The 19,826-nt window shown below is 41.3% G+C and overlaps 1 protein-coding gene across 1 annotated transcript; it reads left to right on the top strand.

Moving 5' to 3' along the window:
* Positions 1–5,142: 5,142 nt before the first annotated feature.
* bmp16 (bone morphogenetic protein 16) lies at positions 5,143–16,632 on the top strand. The gene is made up of 3 exons (XM_075473407.1): positions 5,143–5,655; positions 11,872–12,239; positions 14,068–16,632. The coding sequence occupies exons 2-3, from the start codon at positions 11,879–11,881 to the stop codon at positions 15,141–15,143; spliced, it is 1,437 nt and encodes a 478-aa protein (XP_075329522.1). The 5' UTR covers positions 5,143–5,655; positions 11,872–11,878; the 3' UTR covers positions 15,144–16,632.
* Positions 16,633–19,826: the final 3,194 nt, after the last annotated feature.

Below are 19,826 nucleotides of genomic sequence, written 5' to 3'. Positions count from 1 at the left end.
TTTTCAAGTCAACTGAACACTGAGTAGTTGTACAATAAATTATCATGCTGATTAATTTAAAGTGCCTCCATGGATCACAGTAAAGTGACTTTTCTTTTCACAATAGTTTACATTCGTTGATTTAAAAGCTTGGGTTGATTACTTGGAAAGAGATGTGACTGCCAAACAGTTTCCAGCTGCAGTAAATGTGTTCAAATGTCCTGATAAAAAAATGGATTGGATTTCTAAATCCAGAGCTGACTTCAACCTTGAACTTGAAGACTACAATACTTTTGTATTTTGCTGCCACAATGACAACAGAGGTATAGTCCAGCAAGTGCAAGCCATGTAAACAATAACAGCGTGACAGTGAGGAATTTAACATGGCGGTGGAAATTAGACAAAATAGTTCTGAACTCTGTTTGGTTAAAAATCAACAAGTTTCATCTCCTCCACTCCCTTTCTCCTTGGACTGAACCTCTGAGGCAGAGAAGCAGCCCTAAGTTAAAGCAAAGCTGACTTAGTTTCGCTCTCATTCAGCCTTCCTTCATTTTTCTTTCTGGGTCAGTTGTTTTGCTAACATTCAGTCCAGCTGCTAACAGCTGTCCGATGAGAGGACATCAGGGACATACATGCTTATATAATCCCACATACATGATCATAAGTGAATTGTCATTTACAAAAAAAAATTTAAAAAGCCAAAAATTAGCAAAGTTCAACTGATTAAATTGTCCTGCGCCACTGCTAATGTGGCATTTTTCCCACTGCAGCACCCCGAGTGTCATCCCCTCCCTTCTCCTGTGACAAAACATCTGCAGGAAGAAGTTAAGCTTATGATAATTGTGAAATTCACACAGCCATAAAAAAGACCCATGACCATTATTTCAACACTAATCTCTAAGGGAGAAAGATTAATTGAAAGTTAGGAAAGCAGATGATCACTTCAGGACATAAAATGTGGAGTGTGGGGCCATTTATTGATGGGATAACGAAACTCATCATTTTCCATGTTACCAGCTTGTATCTGCCACACACACTTACATCTGCATGTGTGTGTTCACAGCTGTTGCTGCTGTTGCCTTGAATCCCTCTCGGCTTTCAGTCAAAGCTAACCGCTCTCCTTTCCACTACCTCTACGGGATGATGGATGATTGTGTTGATCATTGAGTTATTACATGTGGCAATTTGTTGAAAGAAGAAAAATAAAGAGGTAGCACATAGACGAAATAAATCTAAATACTCCCTGATGAGGCCTCACTAGGTCCATGGAGGGATGGAGCTGTACGGAGGTGGGAATGCTGGGATACAGGACGGATGGATGGCTTGTTAAGAGGGCGGTGAGGTATTACTTTAAAGTTTCTCTCCACCCCCGTCGGAAGTTAGTGGGACAGGCAGCCGAGAGCTTTTCCAGAGGATGGGAAACCTGGAGGCTGGGATGACTGCTCATTTAGCGAAGCCAGAGCAAAGGTTGGGCTAACAAGTTTGAAACTTTAATGTGTGTTCATCAAACTTTACACATAACGATGAATTCTGAAAGTTTAGTCCTCTTTTGCCCTCTTAAATATTACCCTGAGGTTAGAAACTTATCTTAAAGTTACTCAGTTGACCTAACATATCATCGCACAGCTAATATTCAGCTTATTCCAGCTAACCGATGGCTGAAATATTCAAATCCAGGAGCGCAGCATGAAAACAGTTGGAGATATTTCTGATGTATTTTTTAATTCTTTATTCAACTTTCCTTTAAATCTAACAAGATATGCTTTATAGCTTTTGAAACTTGAGTTTAAATTGAAGTCTGGCTGCTCATCAGAAATTGTAATGACTAGCCCATCTGTGGGTTAGAGAGGTTTAAGTGACTCTCCCTGGTGGTACGTTTAGTGGTTGTGTTTTAATAGTGCCCATATTTTCTAACTTTTTTACCTGTGTGTTCGATCTCCGGGACAATATATAATAACGCAGGCATGTTTTTTAGTGTCAAGGACCAAAATTAATAGTTCCCTTAAATGCACAAAATATAAATACTTTGCTGGTTAAGACATTTGACAATAATAGATAAATTGATCATGGACATTTTGATGAACTCACAACTGTATTACTAATCTATAATTTAGTAACTTAAAACAACAGCTGTCTGGAAGCTGGGAAATCAACATAAAAAAACGTAAAAAACGAACAAAAGTCTGCTAACTTACCTAAAACAACAAGAAAAGCGGTTGGAAGGTGGATAATGGAGAGATTGAGAGCATTTCAGGAGGAGAAGGAGAAAAGTGGATTAAATCTGATATGTGTGGAGGGTTGGAATATATGGGGGACTTCCAGGCTTCTCATCTTCATCACCATCACATGGAGCAAGACAAAAGGAAAAAGAGTTGATAACTGACAAAGAAATTAAATAGAAAAACCTATTTAAAGAGACATGGGGTATTAAAGATGTGTAACAAAATGGCACAACACAGTGTCTTGGTGCCTCTGTTGAACGCATCGGTCAAAATCTTCTAAGAAGTTCCACAGAGTTAAAATTTTGTGACTGAAGGGCAAATTATTTAATTCACATCAGTCGTTCATCACCAGTAATCTCCTTTTGTCCAATGGGTGGCTGGGGCTCAGGTGTGCACGTGGTGGTCCACCAGTCAGAGGGATGGTGGCTTACTCCCAACCCCATCATGGACATAAATGATCTTTGGTAAGACACTGAGCCCAATGTTGCTCTATTGAACCCAACAAAATACCCCCACTGCATCAAATAGTAACCAGGTCCCCTCAATATTCAGGGTTTTCTTTTTTCTTTCTTTCTTTCTTTTCCATTGCAAGTATATTTCTTTGCTGTTTTTTGGTAATATTTGCAAACAAAATTAGACTTTTTCCTGACAGCATAATCAGCACGCTTTGTAATGGAGGCAACAGTAAAACAGGATTAAATGTGAAGCTTTTTCTGATTCATATTTGATTTAAAGGAATGTTGTTAAGAAATGAGAATGGTTCTGATCCAGTCTTGCCAATATGGAAGCACCAACTTACAGTATTATTCTTAACATATTTGTCCTTGAGTTTGAACAGGAGCACTTCATGTTATTTTCTTCCTGGGTCTGTTCTTATCTTCATTTTTCTTGTACAATAAATGTATCCCATTTAATTCACAAGACTTGCCATTACATAAACATTTCAGTTCTGAAAATGCATTTGAATTTGGTTATTACCTGCTGATCCTAGATGACTGATGTTCAGTTCAGTACTGCACGTGGGACATGTGGACAGTGCCACTTACTCTGACATCTAACTTAAATGCTGAAAACATCAAGCTAATGTAGATGTGTAAGTGGATTCTCCATTTAGTGCATTTACTCTGGCAAGAGAGGTAAAAAAACAGTCGTCACTTGAGGAACCAGACAGTTGAAGTGAAGAGAGGAAAAGAGAGGGATGATATTAAGGATAAGAGAGATTCTGTCAAATCGTGTTTCCTCGCCACTGTCTCATGAGAGGTCATTACATCTGTTTATCCTCCCCACTCAGGCACATATTTTTTTCTTAAGTGGTTGAGGCCAACAAGAACAAATCCAACACTTGAGTGGTCAGTCTTAACTTCTTCTTTCGCTTTTTGGCAAGGCAGACACTCATTGGCGTAGACTTAAGTACAGCACAATTACTCAAACTCACAAGGCGTAACCATCTTTGGGCGTACTTTAGAGTGACAAATTGTACGAGTGTACTTTGATGTCAAGATGTGTACCTGCTGTGCAAAATGCATGGCCGATTTTCAGGTCAGATCATTTTCACATCTAACTCTCTGTAAGCAAGTAAGCCAGCTTACTGTCATAACACACTGATTGGTAGTTATGATTTAGGTATATTATTTTTAGAGGTGCCAAAGGCTAAAAAAACATTCGCATTTATCATTGCATCTACAATGAGCTACAATTACCACAGGATCAGATTCCTCTGTGTAATTAAAGCCCTCCTTGGTGAGGTCAAAGGTCAGTTGGAGTTTTTCACAGCTTTATTCGAGCACTGGCATTTGAATACATGATGCTAACCTAATAACGTCATCTCTGTTGGTCAGGTGCTTTCATTTCAGCTGCAGGTGGATATAAAATAATGCACAAACATGATGTTTTAATTTTTTTCTCAAGGTGTGTAATCTATCCATACAACAATGATTAGGCTATTTAAATCATTGTACATAATCACCAAAAGCCCTAAACACAAGCGTGTGAGTGTGCGTGTGTGGGCGGGTGTGTGTGTTACAAAAGATGAACGAGTCATTTTGTGCAAAAGTGCTCTGCAGTGGGACAATTACTCAGCCCAGGGATGAATGAGTTCTGTGGCTGAGTTTATTCTGTGTTTGTACGAGAGTGAACTGGAAGAGCGAGTGGAGGGGACGAGGAGGAGGCGCAGAGGGACGTGGGTGAGTGATTCTCCAGATGAGATCTAATATGTGAGACGATGCATCCTAAAGAGACGTTTTCTCATGGGCCCAGCCCATGAATACAAATTCACCCCTCCACCCGCTCAGCGCGGGAAGGACGGATGCACCTTGCTTCAACCCATCGTGGAGGAGTACAGCCTGCTCTTTCCTTTTTTGTTCTTTCTCCACATCCACTTCCATCCAATCACAAAACTCAACTGTGGTGACTTCATGGCAGGTCTTATGACTCATCCATTCATACATCTTTTTGTAACTGAATCTGTTAGCTCTCATTGAGTGTCATGGGTATTTATAATGAAAGAGCGGCCGTCTGCGAGCATGTTGGCTGAAAAGTAAAATGTTGCCAATAACAAGCAGCAGGTGAGTTTGTTAAAGGAGGAGACATGGAAAACAATCAGTCTGCTTGTGCGTGCTGACCTCCAGGGTTATCTAGACTAGATTGTGTGCATGTGTGTGGGTAAAGGTGTGTGTTTAGTTTCATCTGTGTCTGTGCATTTATGTGTTTGTATCTGTTAGTGTGTGTGTGGAAGAGACAGAGATAAGAGTCTGTAAATGTACTGGGGCCTTTCTTGGTGACATCACTATTTTAGAGGATCTGAGTGGCCAGGAAAGTCAAATAGAGTTAAACTAAGTTTACCAGCTGGACACTGGGTATGAAGGGAAAAAGTCTGTGGAGGAGTGTGTTTGCATGAGAGCGAGAGAGCTAGAAAGAGAGAGAGGAAAGGGGGAGGAGATACAAAAGGGAGGAACGGAGTAGAGAGGAGAGGAGGCAGACAAAGTGAGGAGGCTTAGAAACAAGAGGGAGTTGTTGTCAGTGATACAGTACAGACAGACGCACAACTCATTTGCCTCCTGCAACTTCGAGCAGCAGCAGCAGCTCGTTTCAAACAACCAGAGGTGGAAGTGCAGGCAAACGAGAAAGGGTGGCGCTTACAAGCAGAGGTCAGGCAGGCAGAGGGGAAACCGGTGGATGTTTTTAAAAGTTTTCTTATCTGACAGTGACAACAGGATGAGAAGCTGAGTGAGAGAGCAGAGAGGAAAGAAAAACATGGAGCAAGCAGCGTTACCTATAGTCACATAGGAGAGATATACACTGGCTGCTCTGACGGGGGTGAAAACTGACAGAGAGAGAGCTGAACAGTCCACTTTGTCCATTCTGTCCAAAGGAGCGAGAGACCGAGCCGAGGGATCGTAACACTGGAGCTCAAGGATAAACCATGGACTCTGCATACATCCCACCACACCTGGACGTGAGTACAACATCCCCAGCCCTCTCTTACACACATGGACATACACATCTGTTTGTGAGGCCACAGGCCACAGGAACTGCGCTGCTGAAGCCATTAGTCGCCCTGGGGAAACTCACACACATGCATACACTGCTGGCACACTGTGTTGCTCAATCAAAATCAGGTCCGGTAAGCAACTTGTCTGAGAATAATGTGCCCATTATGAGTTCAAAGAGCATAACTCACCACCACTTCAGCATACACGGTATGAATTGGCCCTCAGTGTTAACACGCTGCAGCTTTAATGTAAAAAGCAGAGGTGTGTTTTTGTTCTGTATTTCACATCTGTTTAGCTGTCAGACGAGCACAGAGAGCAGTCTCTGAGCTTTCAGCAGTTGTGGGTTAGACGTCAGTGTTTCCACTGATGCCGGTGAAGTGCTGTACCTTAGAGGGGCCTCCTGTAAACCACAATGCACCCGTGACACCGAGACCTCTGAGCATCCCCGTGCTGAAGAGCGGCATAAGGATGAAACCTATTGATGCTCTCTTCCAACTCACACAGATGAGACCGAAGCCAAACCATCATATCAGTGTGTGTGTGTGTGTGTGTGTGTGTGTGTGTGTGTGTGTGTGTGTGTGTGTGTGAGTTTGTGTGTAGATGTGTTACCTCATCAGTCAGGTAGAGCAGGGATTTACCAGGTCCCCTCAACCGTGTGTGGGCATTTGTAAATCTTTTTCCAATTTGTCTCACATTCTTGCAACCCTGCCCCTTCACGGTTACACAATTTTGCATGAACTCACTCCTAAAGACTGTTAGTGTGTGTCTAAACCCTGTACTGCTCTTTGCGTGGACATTCATGTGTCTGACTGCATGTGTAGAGTACGTGGATAGCGGCCGCTAATCAGTCCAGCTGGGATGAATTAGAGTGTTGTTCTAATAGAGTCCAATAACACCACATAGCAGCCCACCTGATATATTCTTCCAGTGATTTCATCTGTTATGCCTCAGAAAACAGAACTTTTTCACCTACATTATATATTAACTCCATAACTTGAAGTCATGTATTAGATACTGATTCAGCAAAATTAGGATGATGCAACATCTACTGCAAACCTACAGTAGATTAAATTTACGATCCACAGTGTTGACAAGGAGCAGCAATGAATGCAGATGTGTCCTGAAGTGTTTGCAGGTGTGTATGTCTGTAATGTACTCTGCATTTTCGCTCTTGAGGCTATGTGACACTACATTTTCAAGTATTTGCTCAGGGAGCAGAAATGAACCCTGTGGCATGTATGCTGCACGTATCAAGTTCTGAAAGAATGGAACGGCATAGAAAAATGAGAGCCGGGAGCAGGGGTGGGGGGAGAAATCAGGGAGAGTGAAAGGAGGAATTTGGGAAAAGAAACACGGGAAGAACAACAGGAAGGGAAAGTTGAGGGACCAGGCGTAACATGAAGACAGCGGCGGTGGATAAATCAGCCGGCTGCGGTGACACTCCGGCCCCCTGGCCCGGCAACAGTCTGCTGCACTCTTCCGCAAAAACACCATTCATTTAGAACCTATAGGAAAAAAGAGAAACATTATTAGGGGAGGAGGAAGGGGAGCAAGAGTGATAGAGTAATAAGAAGGTGATACAAAGAAGCACAAAAACACATATTTCTAACATGGAAGGTCAGGAGACAGATGAGAAAAAGGGGGGAAATGATTTGAGGTTGAATTAAAAAAAAACTGGTACAAAGAAAAAGAGAACATTTGCACACAGTTCTGTATGACAACACGGAGGACAAAGCAACAGGACAAAGTTCAAGGAATGCAAAGAGGAAGGAGGAAGGGGAAAGGGAGCAGAGTTTGAAATAAACAGATAAAAAGAGAGACGGACGTCAGAGGTCAGAGGTTTTAATCAGTGAGTTCAGAAAGACACGGGGCAGACCAGCAACGACCCTCGCTTGTCACACGCCAGGGTCATGCTACTGTCTGCTCTGGAGGTCAGGTCACATCTAATAGGCTGAGGTGTACGCATGCACACAGGAAAAAGATGCACAAATGATCCTGCTGAACTCCAAACCTTCATACCTCCGCCTCGCCTTATCTATTACCTATAAATTATACAGATTAACACTCTTAGCATTTCTTTCATACACATTCAGGCCAGACCTATGCCAGACAGGAAATTTATAAAACTTTAGAGATAAAAAGAGAGACAGTAGAGGTGTGATCGTAAAAATGTCAAGTGGAATGACTTGGCATGAGAGCAGGTGACACCCTCATTCACACGGCATATCAGGTTACTAAATCAGGCCCGGATCCACTTTTCCCTGTTTAAATTAGATAGAACCAGATAATCACAGACACCCTGGGAGAAGAGAGAGCGTTTGAACATGTCAAAGTGATGAAGAGCGAGCTTCCCACCTTCTCTCTTTTCATCTGTGTCTCTGCCTCACAGAGACAGCGACACACCCATCTGACGCCTGAACCTTTGTACCTCAGAGTCACCTGGGTGGTTTTGTAGGTGAGGAAAGTACAGGAGAGAGGTGGTGTTGTTGTTCTTAATGTGCTTTACAAGCTTCCACAGTATAAGGGAGAGGCCGTTAAGCAGAATGTCTAATCTGTAATTGTCCTCCGCTGCGCTGCCTCAGGTGAAACAGCCCTGGGTGGGGCTGCAAGAGTTTAATGGATAGCTAGCAACAATCCCACGCTTGGAGGTGGCTTATTTTCCCAGGCCTGCCCTTTGAACCACCAACCATATGAGCAACACACATTGACACAATTGAGCTAGTATAAAAATATACACGCCTTCACACCTGTGACCTCTTTTTACCTCTTTTCTGACAGTGTGGCAAGATTAGCAGTCATTACAGCGTCATTATGTGTTCACCTGGCCATAAACACCACTGTTATCTCGTCGTAGAGGCCCTAATCGATTCTCTGTCCCTTACAGAGATGAGATAAAGAGATAGAGGCGAGAAACAGAGAGATAGGATTCATACGAGAAAAGAGATAACAACATACTTAAAGTGCTTCCACAGACGGTGAAGCAGATGTGCTCTTTCTCAAAAATGGGATATTTCTTTTGGAATACACTTTTCAAAAGTATGTCTGACGTTATTAATTTGGAGATTCAATCCGATCCTACGGTTGCCCATTTTGTCATCACAAAAAAGCCAAGAAGTCATCTTAGTTTAATGAAAAAAATTGTCATTTTGTTAGCACAAAGACTGATTCTTCTTAGAAGAACTCACGTTCACCAAGTGCAATCCAGTGGATGAGAGAAAGGATGCAGGCTCAAACTTTAGAAGTTACGACTTGTAAAATAGGATGAATGAGACAGGGTTAAGATCATTTTCTTAACAGTTTGTAGATTACAATAGAAACAATCTCGTGTTTTTTGTCTTTCTTTTTCTTTGTCATGCGCTTTAAGTTAATTTTATTTTCTTTATGGTTAAGTTGTATTAAGATAAAATGGGATGAAAAACAGATATTAGTCCAGTCAACTACGATCACAGTTTTAAACTGTTATATTCTGCTCAGTTCATTTGTCTTCTGATGCCCAGTCAAGTTTTACACCTTTGCACTGACCCTTTAACACCTCGCCTTGACCTCCTCAGGTCAGGAGAGCTATTACCTTGCAGGCTTGTAATTACTCTTTCAGTTATTAACACCTTTGCCGTAAAGATGCAGGGTGTTAGTCAGGTTTTATTAGTAATTGTGTGACCTCTGACTGTGGTCGAGTGATTCCCGCACTGAGAATAGTCATGGTGGAAAATAAACGGATCACTTGTTTCGTGTCAGAAAGCTTAACCTTCTCAGCAAAGTGAAGATTAACTAAAGGAACACTGCTGTGGCATATGTGGGAGATCAGTCATTTGAGCATCTGCATCAAGTGAGTGAAACAGATGTTGCTGGACAGAACTAAACACAACTTAAGAAAGCTCCAGAGAGACCCCTGGATAGGTGTAAATTACCTCACTTTGAAAAAAATCATGAAGGGAATTTGAACATCACCAGATGCAGTTCAAAAGGACTCAGAAGTTGATATTTAAGCAAATCCACATTAAAACAATGATTGAATGAGCAGAGATGGATTGCGTTATCTGAACTTTATTTTTAAGAACATGCCACTCTGTTTCTGCACAGAACCACCGCAAACAGATTCCTCATCCCCAGTTAGTGTTTAAAAAAATAACTTCTTACATGACAAGATTACTGCCACACAAATGCAAATTACAGTTTAACCAAATTATATTATTTTATATATAAGTCAACAACTTGAGCATCAAATTCCTCCACAAAGCACTTCATCTTCAGTATTGGCACCATTTGCATTTCAATGTAATGTTGAATTTGTACTTACATAAAAATATAAACTATGAGAATATTCATACTAAACCATACAGAGCTTAAAGTCCAACCCAGCTGCCATATCACTCACAGAGATCCAAACACGTACTGAAACAACTAGACACCTTTTATCAGAACACAGCTTCCTGCCGAGAGGCTGCAGACAAAAAGGAGCAGCACTGAAGATTTAGGATTTTTCTTCTTCTTCTTCTTTTGGTTTGGTTTGTTTTTTTAGCAAATAAATAGATAACTGACCAAAAATAACTGATGAATAAACATTTTTCTGAATTACAAAATGAACTGATTCCTCATTACAACTAAGTTTATCTGAGTTTACTCACAAGAAAATGTTTTCAACAATTCACCTCAATGTGAAACGCCTTTGAACGCAAAAAAGCCAACTTTAGATCATGATTTAAGAGTAAGTTCGAACACAGTAAATATGAATTAATGACGGTATATTACATCATATAGAGTATAACATCAGTGCAAAGCTAACACTTATCTGATGTAATTGATTCAAACCTGTGACTTTTCTTTTTCTCTGTTTCTCTCAGACAGTATATGTCAGTCTCTCCATAACAAGTCAAGCTGTCGCTGGCATTGTCCTCATACAGCGTAGGTCCGTATTCTTCAAGAGAGCAATTATTCTACAGACGTGTAGAAGTCTTATAGAAACAAGTGCCGGTACGTCATTTCTATGATGATAGTTGACCCTAACACAAACTGGAGAAGCAGAGAGTGCATCCTCCACCAATGTCCGTTGGGCTTTTTGCAGATTTTAAGAAAGTGATTGAGACCAGCTGCAAAGCTTCTCTCTTTTTGTTTGGCTTGGTAGTTTTTTTGTTTTTCTTTACTGTAATCATGCTAACAAAGAGGCCTGGACCTGCTCCCACTTTTGCAGTCAAGTGTTTTTCCCAGTTTCACAGAAATACAGAACTCAACCCTAATATCCCACCAGATTGACCCTTCAACATGAAACGACTGAATCTGGGCTGTGAATGTCACAGCTTTGCTTATCTTAGAATTAGTGCAGACAACAACCAGACCTGTTTGTTCTATAAAGATCTATTATTTGGTTCCTAACAAATGTCTAGAAGAAACCAATAATTAAAGTGTCAGTTTAATCAGATTAATAGATATATGTCTTCTTCACTCCCTCACACAGGGAAAGTTATTGAAAGCTACTTTATGCCTGTATTCTCTGGTGATTTGAAGAGGAAGAGAGAAGAAATCTGGTCATCTGTCATTGTGTCAGGACTATATAACTCCATAACACCATCAGAGTCCTAAGCATTTGATTAATGCCAGAAGTTGTTGATACAAAGCACTCTGATACCTTTCACACACAAACACACAGCATGGTTAAATTACAGATTACAGATAGAAGGTGCTTAATTACTCCTCCTCAGGTGTCCAGTGAGATATATTGTCCTTTAGGGTACAAAGCTCACCATAAATTAACAAAGAAAAAACAAAGTAGCACTGTTTCAACAGCCAGAGGTAACAAGCAAATAGCTTTGTGTGGATATGTGGACAGTAAATTTCTTGAACATATGCCACATGAAGGCTAAAGACTAATGAGAAACTGGTGTGTCCAGGAAGGAGAAGACATGAGCATGATATACAGAGTTCATGAGCATCTCGTAGGGGCTATCTTTTCTGCAGATTTCTCCACCAATACTTTATATTCCGTCATTATGTAATGTCATTTACATTCTCTTTGTTTGAAACATAAATTGTGCAGAAACACTTAAATTTAACATTCTTAACGCTAAAGGAGAGAAAGGTTATACATAATATGCCTTTACAGATCTGTGTCTTGATGTTTGGGGCTCTTTCTTGTGCTTGTTTTTTTTCTCCACCAAATCATCTCTCCTCCCCACCCACTCCAGGTCCACCATGCTCCCTGCTAACCTCCTGCTCCTCATGGTCTTGCTGCTACCTCAAGCCTCATCTGGTCGCCAGGGTGGAGACCTTAGTGAGATCGATCATGGCAGGGTGTCCCCCGCACCTTCCTCCTCATCACCCACGCCATCACTCCCAGATCCCAACCTGGCTCAGACCATCCAGACTCTCCTCTTGAGCCGGCTGGGCCTGCAGTCTCAGCCCGACCCACGACCTGGAGTACCGGTGCCACGGTACCTCCTTGATCTTTACCGCTTCCACCAGCAGCAGTACCATCTACTGGAAGACCCTTCGTTTAATTTCCCCAGCCAGCACATTCAGCAGGCCAACACTGTACGCAGCTTCCACCACAGCGGTAAGCTTTCTGATCCACTGTGATGGTTCTCATGCTTTGTTATCTAAGAGTGCAGAACTGAATCATATTTAGAGTTCAGACAGTCAAAAGGTGAGTGAGTGCAAATGGTGCTGGAATTTATGTCTCCTACAAGAAGTCACTGATGAAACACTGATGACGAGTTTTAGTTCATTCTAAAGCGGGGGTTAAAAAGAATCCTTCCAGCTGTAAAAAGGATTAAAATTACCCCAAACTCACTTGTTGTGTTACCTCAGTAAATATCCTAATGAGTCTATGGTCTCAGTCCGTACCTTCAGCTTCTCTTCAACATTACCTGTTATTGAAATGGTAAATTGTAGTCTGAACTACAGTAAAATAAAAAGAGTAGCGTATGCTGAAGGGTAGAGCTAAACTGGGATTGACAGGTGACTACGTACAGCATGGGTGTGTGTAGTTTCCTCAGCTCTCTCAGGTCCATGGATTGCTCATAATAAGAAAAAAAATTTCAAATTTTTCAAGTGGACTGTTTCAATTCTTCAAAAAGTAAGTGGCTAAGATCAAAATTTGACATGATAATACCACTTTAAATAAACCAATGGTTAGCTACATCTACTTTTTATATACAGTACATGGTAAGAACGTGTTTCGATGCGTGTTTCACACTTAAGAGACTTTGATCTTGGATTGTGGATTCTTTGGACTCTTCATCTTGCCCTTCTGATCACAGATTAATTAATGTCTTAGGGAGCAAAAGAGCAAATATTGGCCTGAAGGCTGTATACCTGGCGCAGCACAAAGAAATGCTGGCAAAAGAGCAGATAGTTTGCAATAGCGAAACCACATCTAATGTGGGTTTCCTTTAACACTTACCCAGAAAACAGCTTCCGCACCTCCTCTGTTGTGTTGAAAAATAAAAACTTTATGATTATGTAGCTTTGACTCAGGAAGTGATGTTGTGTGATAGTATCTACAGTTTACTATTTTCATTTCTGACCTTGTATAAGACAAACAAGTAAGGGATGACAACCTGTCCTGTGTCATTACCCCAACTGGAGCTTAAATTCTTTCTCTGAGCATTATTCAAACCCTGAATCAATATGTGGAGACCCTCATACTGCTCATACAGCTAAAGTAAATAAGGTGTACACAGATAATGTGGGCCATCTATTTTATGATACAGTTAACAATGTTGTGCTGAATGCTAATGGTAGATTTAACCTTGTTCCCATTCGACAGCCCTGAAAAGTTTGCTCCACCCTGCAGGAAAGCGAGTATTTGGATATGTGAGTTGGACATCAGCTGAAAAATTAGCCCAAGATAGGATGGTCCAGTGGCTCCCTGTTGGTCCCGTATAAGTTGTCCACCTGGGTCTACCCCAGATAAATGCTCATTTTGGGCCTATACCCATTAAGTACCCATGTCCCTGAGTGTAATTCATGTGGGAAGCTCACATGGGGATAAAATGGAAACTGGACTTGGATTCTCATATGCAACAAACTCCTGGGGTTTATCCATTTTAAAACCTGACAATTTGACTGTAATAGTGCACTGTATTTCCATGGAGGGAATATTCAGCCATAGTGCTGACTTGCTTGGTTAAACTCAGACTTTAGCTGAGCTCATGGAAACTTTTACTTTTAGTGGAAGAATACATATATCGTCTCTGATTCTGTGAATTCCCTTTTGAACATTTCCCATTTTAATTCTGATAATCAATTTTTTAATTGTTTGCTGTTATTTTCCTGCCACTGACACTATTCAAGAAATAACTTGTAAACGGATGCAATTGAATAAAACCTAAGTCTAAACAATACTAAACTCCCATCTTCCCTTTTTCTCTTTTACTCAGAGCCTCTCGGAGACAGTCCCCAAGCAAAGGATCATACGAGAGTTCACATATCCTTCAATATCTCCTCCATCCCTCAGGATGAGACTGTGCTCTCTGCTGAGCTACGGCTCCTCCATGGTGACAGAGCCTACCTGGGCACCGGTCCCCACAGACTAAACCTATACCTCTCTAAGCACTACGAGGATCCTGAGCCCACTTTGCTGGAGACACGGTTACTCACCAATGGTCTCCACAATCCTAAACCAAGTGTTTTTTGGGAGGCTTTTAGTCTAAGTGCAGCGCTCCTCCATAAGGTCCATGCTGGGACTGGCAGTCTGGGTTTCCTCCTAGAGGTCAGGCCTGAGAACAGCACCACCTCACTTCCAGACCACATCTTTTCCTCTGCAGCAGGCGAAAAAGAGGCAGAGCAACAAAAAGAGGGACACCTGAGGGTGTGCAGGTCTGTCGGCCAGGACGATCACAGTTGGGCCCATGAGAGACCCCTCTTGGTGACTTATAGTCACGATGGCCATGGAGAGCCTTTGGTCAAACATAACAGGAGAACCTCTGGTAATGGCCAGAGGATGAGAGGGAGAAAGGGGTCAAAAGTGAGGACCAGGAACAACAGCAAAGGTCACATTAGAGAAAAAGGATGGGGAAGGTCCAAAAAAATGGGGTTTCCAGTGCAAGGCTGGGGGGATGATAAAGGAGGGGTCAGCTGGAGCGACCGTGGAAGGGTCAAAAGAAATGGTGGTCATTCTGCAAAACTGAAGCGGCTTTCTCGTGGCAGATGCCGCCGTCATCCTCTATATGTAGATTTCAAAGATGTTGGTTGGCATAAGTGGATCATCGCGCCCAGCGGCTATGATGCCTTCTTCTGCCTGGGAGAGTGTCGTTATCCTCTGGCTGACCACATGAATGCCTCGAGCCATGCTGTGGTTCAAACTATGGTAAACTCTGTAAATGGAGCGGTGCCGCGGGCCTGCTGCGTCCCCACCTCCCTCAGCCCCATTGCCCTGCTCTACCTGGACCCTCAAGACCGAGTTGTGCTGAAGAATTATCAGGACATGGTGGTGGAGAGCTGTGGCTGCTGGTAGATGTTTGGAGAAAACAGGGACACTCACGCGTGGACAGAGGAGCATTGCGGGAGTATGAAAGAACAGAAGAGTGAAAGGGGTAGATGGTGGGAAGAAGAGACTGTAGCAGCCTGAAAACTGCAAACAAGCAGACTGATAGAGGCATATGTAGCAGCATAAGAAATTAGTGGAGAGGAGGGATATAAGGGAATAGATAAAGCAGCTAAATCACCATCATCAGGAGCAAGAGGTCAGATATAAAAAAAGAAAAGAAAGAAAGAAAGAAAACTAAAGACTGCCATACAACAGAATAAATGACTAGACTACAGGGCAAAGGAATACGTGTGAGCAGAAAAGTTATTACCACAAGAAAACTGCCAGGAATTACTTTCTTCTCCCATTTGGCGATGATGCAGCTCTATACATCATCAGCTGACAGTCTGCTTGTTCTGTTATTAGAAGCCACTGCTTTAACAACAGAGGGTGCACCTTCGACTTTTCAACTCATCAACCTCTGACGAAGCTGTCCTGCAGGCACATGCTCATGTAGCCGACTTTTTCTTCTTTCATTTCAAGCTGTGGTGCAGCATTTAAACAGTTCTGTACCTTTCGGGTGGAGTCACTGATGACTGATCGCGTCAGCAATAAGACGATGACACGAGCTCGGCATCAAGAATATTTTTGACAGTGTTGTTTCTGCAGTATTCAAGCCAAAAAAAAAAAAGGGGTTCATCTCTTTTTATCAAAGCTAGTGGCAGACTGTCCCTTACAAGCAACCACTACATAACAAGCTATTTAAAACAACAACAATAATGCTGAGGAACTATTATGCTATTATTTGAATGTACTACTATCATTATTATTTAAGAAAAAGAGACTTTTTGTAAATTTTGTTTGCAGACATGAAGAAATGTCATGTAATGGTTGTCTTGTGATTATACATAATTCCACTGAATTCTAACTTAAAAGACACATTATGTATTTAAAAGCAGCAATATGATGTATTTAATCTTGAAAATATTTAAGATACCTGCACTCATCGGAGCATAGAGCAAACTGAAAGCCTTCCATCCACATGAAGTAAGTTATGATAGCTTTATATCAATGCAAATGTTCAGTGTTTTGAATTAACAGTCCGTGTTACCTCCCTCCTTATCACTGCACACATTTTGCTGTACAACACGTGATAGCAGACATAAGTGGTATTACCTCTAGAGGCTCAACTAACACATCAATTGAAAGCTCTATGTATTGTAGGTGCTGAAGTGTGTAACAACAGGTGTCTTTGCGATAGTCGTGTCCGCATGTGTCAAGAAAACAAACAAAAACAATGGATGAGTGATATTAAACCTGGGACTTTAGTGCCTTTCAAACAGGGGCTTTAAAAGTGTTCTCTGCTGAGCTTAGTAAATGTTTTTCCGTGTTGTATTTTTCTCTCTAAATGGAAACATTTAAGCAACAGCTTGTAAAATGTTTGACAATATACCTCTAATAAACCAAGCAAACAGCACGAGTGTCAAGTGACTTTTCTGTTGCATCATCCATTTGTGTTTTTTTTCTCAGACTTTTGTGTTTGAAAAGACTTTGCAAACAGTACTTTTCTTGGCCTGGAGCTCAAATAAATACTGCCAAAAAGTCCCACTGAGAGAGAAGTTCTGCAGTTTTGTGTTTATAACACTGCAGCTAAGGAAGTAGCTTCACATTTTTGCACTGAAACAGCTGTTAAGTTTAAACAAAAAACGTCTCTCTGTCGCATGTCCTCTGGCAAAACCAATCGAAGCACCATGGAAGTCACCTCTCGCTGCCATCCATCCGCACAGCACACACATGCAAATTTGCCAGAAAAAAATCCCTGATAGAGGTATAAGGAGAAAGAAAGGAAATCTTGACGTAATAAATAAAGACAGATGAGTAGCTGCGTCTTTCATCAGTGCAGGGGTCTTTGACCTTCACATTCCTGTGTGTTTGATAAGCGGGCCCTGACCTTTCAGAATATGTCCACATTAACATCCTCAAGCTTTTCTTGCCGAATCTTCCATTTTACTCTAAAAGGGTCATTTTTCTACCTTCTCTATAACTGCAATTTCCTATCTCTTCATATAGGAACAATGATATGTACAATATATATGGCAACTACATAGTGAATTTGTTTGCTTTAAAACCTTATGTGACAGCTGATACATAAAAAGCTTTGTCCTGTAATCTTTTCTTGTAGCTGATGATGCATTTATTTAGATTTTCTGGGGCTAAGGTCACAGCTATGAAAAAAATTCTTGGGTCAGCTGCATTAAACGTGGCTCATATGATCAAATGTTGGCAGTGGTAAAAGATTTAGGGACGTTTGACTGCTGTTAAATAAAAAATGAATTTTAAAAAGCCTGGAAATGCTCACTTGAGGCACCAGATGATTTGTTACACAGAACCATCTGGGAAACCTTTGTTGGAAAGTGAGTGTAAAAGTTGAAATAACAATCTATTTATCACCATTCAATCTCCGTTACTCTAGTTGGGACAAGGACAAAAGCTTCACTAAAATCCTTGATGGCATTCATTGCTCCAAAAAACACTTATGTTCAGACAACTGATGATTTAACATCATCTAGTAGTTCAAACCTCTTTAGCAGCGGAAAACTGTTGACTGCGGGTCACACCTGACTGCAGCTGCCAGTAAAAGACTGACTGGTCTGGAAAGACTGCCACATGGCCACAAACACAAAGTCTGCAGTCTGGCAAGATGGATTCTCTCAATATCATGCTGTTGTGAATCTTGCGAATAACACAGATCATCAGAAAATCCAGCCACATTGCAAGGTAAGGTTATACTGTTGTAAACCTAAATTGCTTCTTCTGTCACAATGAGGGCAGAGGTGAGCAATTTTGGTGCGAATTCATCACTTTCTTTGAAATTGCAAAATAGGTCATTGGCCGTGCCTGTAGATAAACTCTACCAGTGCACTTCTAATTTTTACATGACAATACTAGTTTGGATCATTTCAAGAATGCATTTATTAACACATTTTCATATGCTGCATGACTCACAAAACAGAAATACCCCAATGAAAGTCTCAAAAGGCACAGCTTCAAAGTATCAGGGTTTAAAATGTTGCAAACCAAAGAGACTAATCCGCTCAACTGGTGGTGTGGGGCTAGCTTTCAGAGCTAGGAAATGAGAACGGTGTTTATCTACTTTTGTCATTTGGCAACACATTATTAGCAGTAGGGTAGTTCTGTGCTCATATCTGTGAGCACTTGTTTGTTCGTACAATGTGAGAGTTAATTCTACTCTGTGCATTTCGTAGTGTAGGCTCGTCAGTCTGTGAATGAATGAATGATCAGGTTAACATTTACCTTGGGATCATTGCTCTGGCTCCTACAGTCAGTATCAGCAAGGGGACACCGTGACGCTGCTGACATGCAGCTCTTTGGTTTCTGTTCAGTCAAACATTGCTGCATAGAATGAATAACCACTACAAGGAGGAAACGGAATCCACTCAGAAGTGTATCAGGAGTAGCAAGGGCTGAATGGCAGAGATAAAACTGCTGAATTGCTCAGCATGACAGAGATCTTTCTGTTCACTTACTACACTTACTACTTACGCTCACTTACTACAGCTTTTTCAGATAGAAACGTGACATCACGTGTGATAGCATTTGTCTGTTTGTCTATTCAGTGATTTTCCATATGTTCCAAATGATTTCTATGACTATGATCATATTAAAGACTTCCTTCAATGAAAATATATACATGAAGACACATCACGAGTCAAACAAGGAGTCAGAGTAATTAGTCCCAATGACTGTCTCAAAAACACTGAATAAGATTAGTTATGGCTTTTCTTTGCTGAAGTTGTTTCCATTGTTGTGGAAAAGTGGCTCCGTGGGTTGTGTCTGAAGGCATGTGTGGGAAGCAAGCCATTCCACGAAGCCCCCATCACAGAACCCACATAATCTGAACCATCTAATGGGCCATCTGATGGGTGAGGTTTCAGACTATTTGTCCCATCTCAAGCAATTTACTGCAGGGCCCACTGCTGTCCTGCTTCACGCTGCTACTGAATTGTAATACGATGAGCGAATTTATTCACTTTATCTTTCTGCGTTTTTCTGTTTGTGTACATTAACATTCTGATGCAGCAACATGTGTCCAATTCACCCTTTTCCCAACTTCTTCAAAATCTGTTTCCTATTTGAACGTGCATGACTAAACTACTCTAATAGGCAACAAGTTCCTTTTGGATAGCAAGCGAGGACGAGAATTTGAACAGGGTTCAAGATGAATTGCTAAATGTGAAGACAGAGGAAGGACAAATTCAGCATGTTCATAGATGGATGCATACTAAATTAGGTGTAGAGTTGCATGTCATCAATTGTAAGGCAGAAATAAATCATTTTCATGGAAAAACTTCTAAATGTGTAATTTTGATAGGTGCATAGGAGTTTTTTTAATGTCAGGAGACAACTTTTAAGTATATTTTCTTTCACTGCAGTTCTCAATGGTCTGTCAGCCATATGTTGGTGTTTCCATATGTCTGCCTCCATGCTCTCATTTTGTACTATACACATTTCCTTAAATGTGGACAAATCACTTCTTATCCTAACACTATAGATGCACACCTTTAACCATGCAGCGTGCTGCAGTTATTGACACAGTCGTGACGGATGTATTAAAAGACAAGGGTAGCCCTATAGATGGGGCCGTAAGGG

Source organism: Odontesthes bonariensis, chromosome 9, assembly GCF_027942865.1.
Source record: "Odontesthes bonariensis isolate fOdoBon6 chromosome 9, fOdoBon6.hap1, whole genome shotgun sequence".
NCBI lineage: Eukaryota > Metazoa > Chordata > Actinopteri > Atheriniformes > Atherinopsidae > Odontesthes > Odontesthes bonariensis.
This window is presented reverse-complemented; position numbering and strand designations above follow the sequence as displayed.

Coding starts and splice junctions, on each gene's coding strand:
- bmp16 (XM_075473407.1), top strand. CDS start 11,879: ATGCTCCCTGCTAACCTCCTGCTCCTCATGGTCTTGCTGCTACCTCAA. Junction 12,240..14,067: donor ACGCAGCTTCCACCACAGCG/GTAAGCTTTCTG, acceptor TCTTTTACTCAG/AGCCTCTCGGAGACAGTCCC.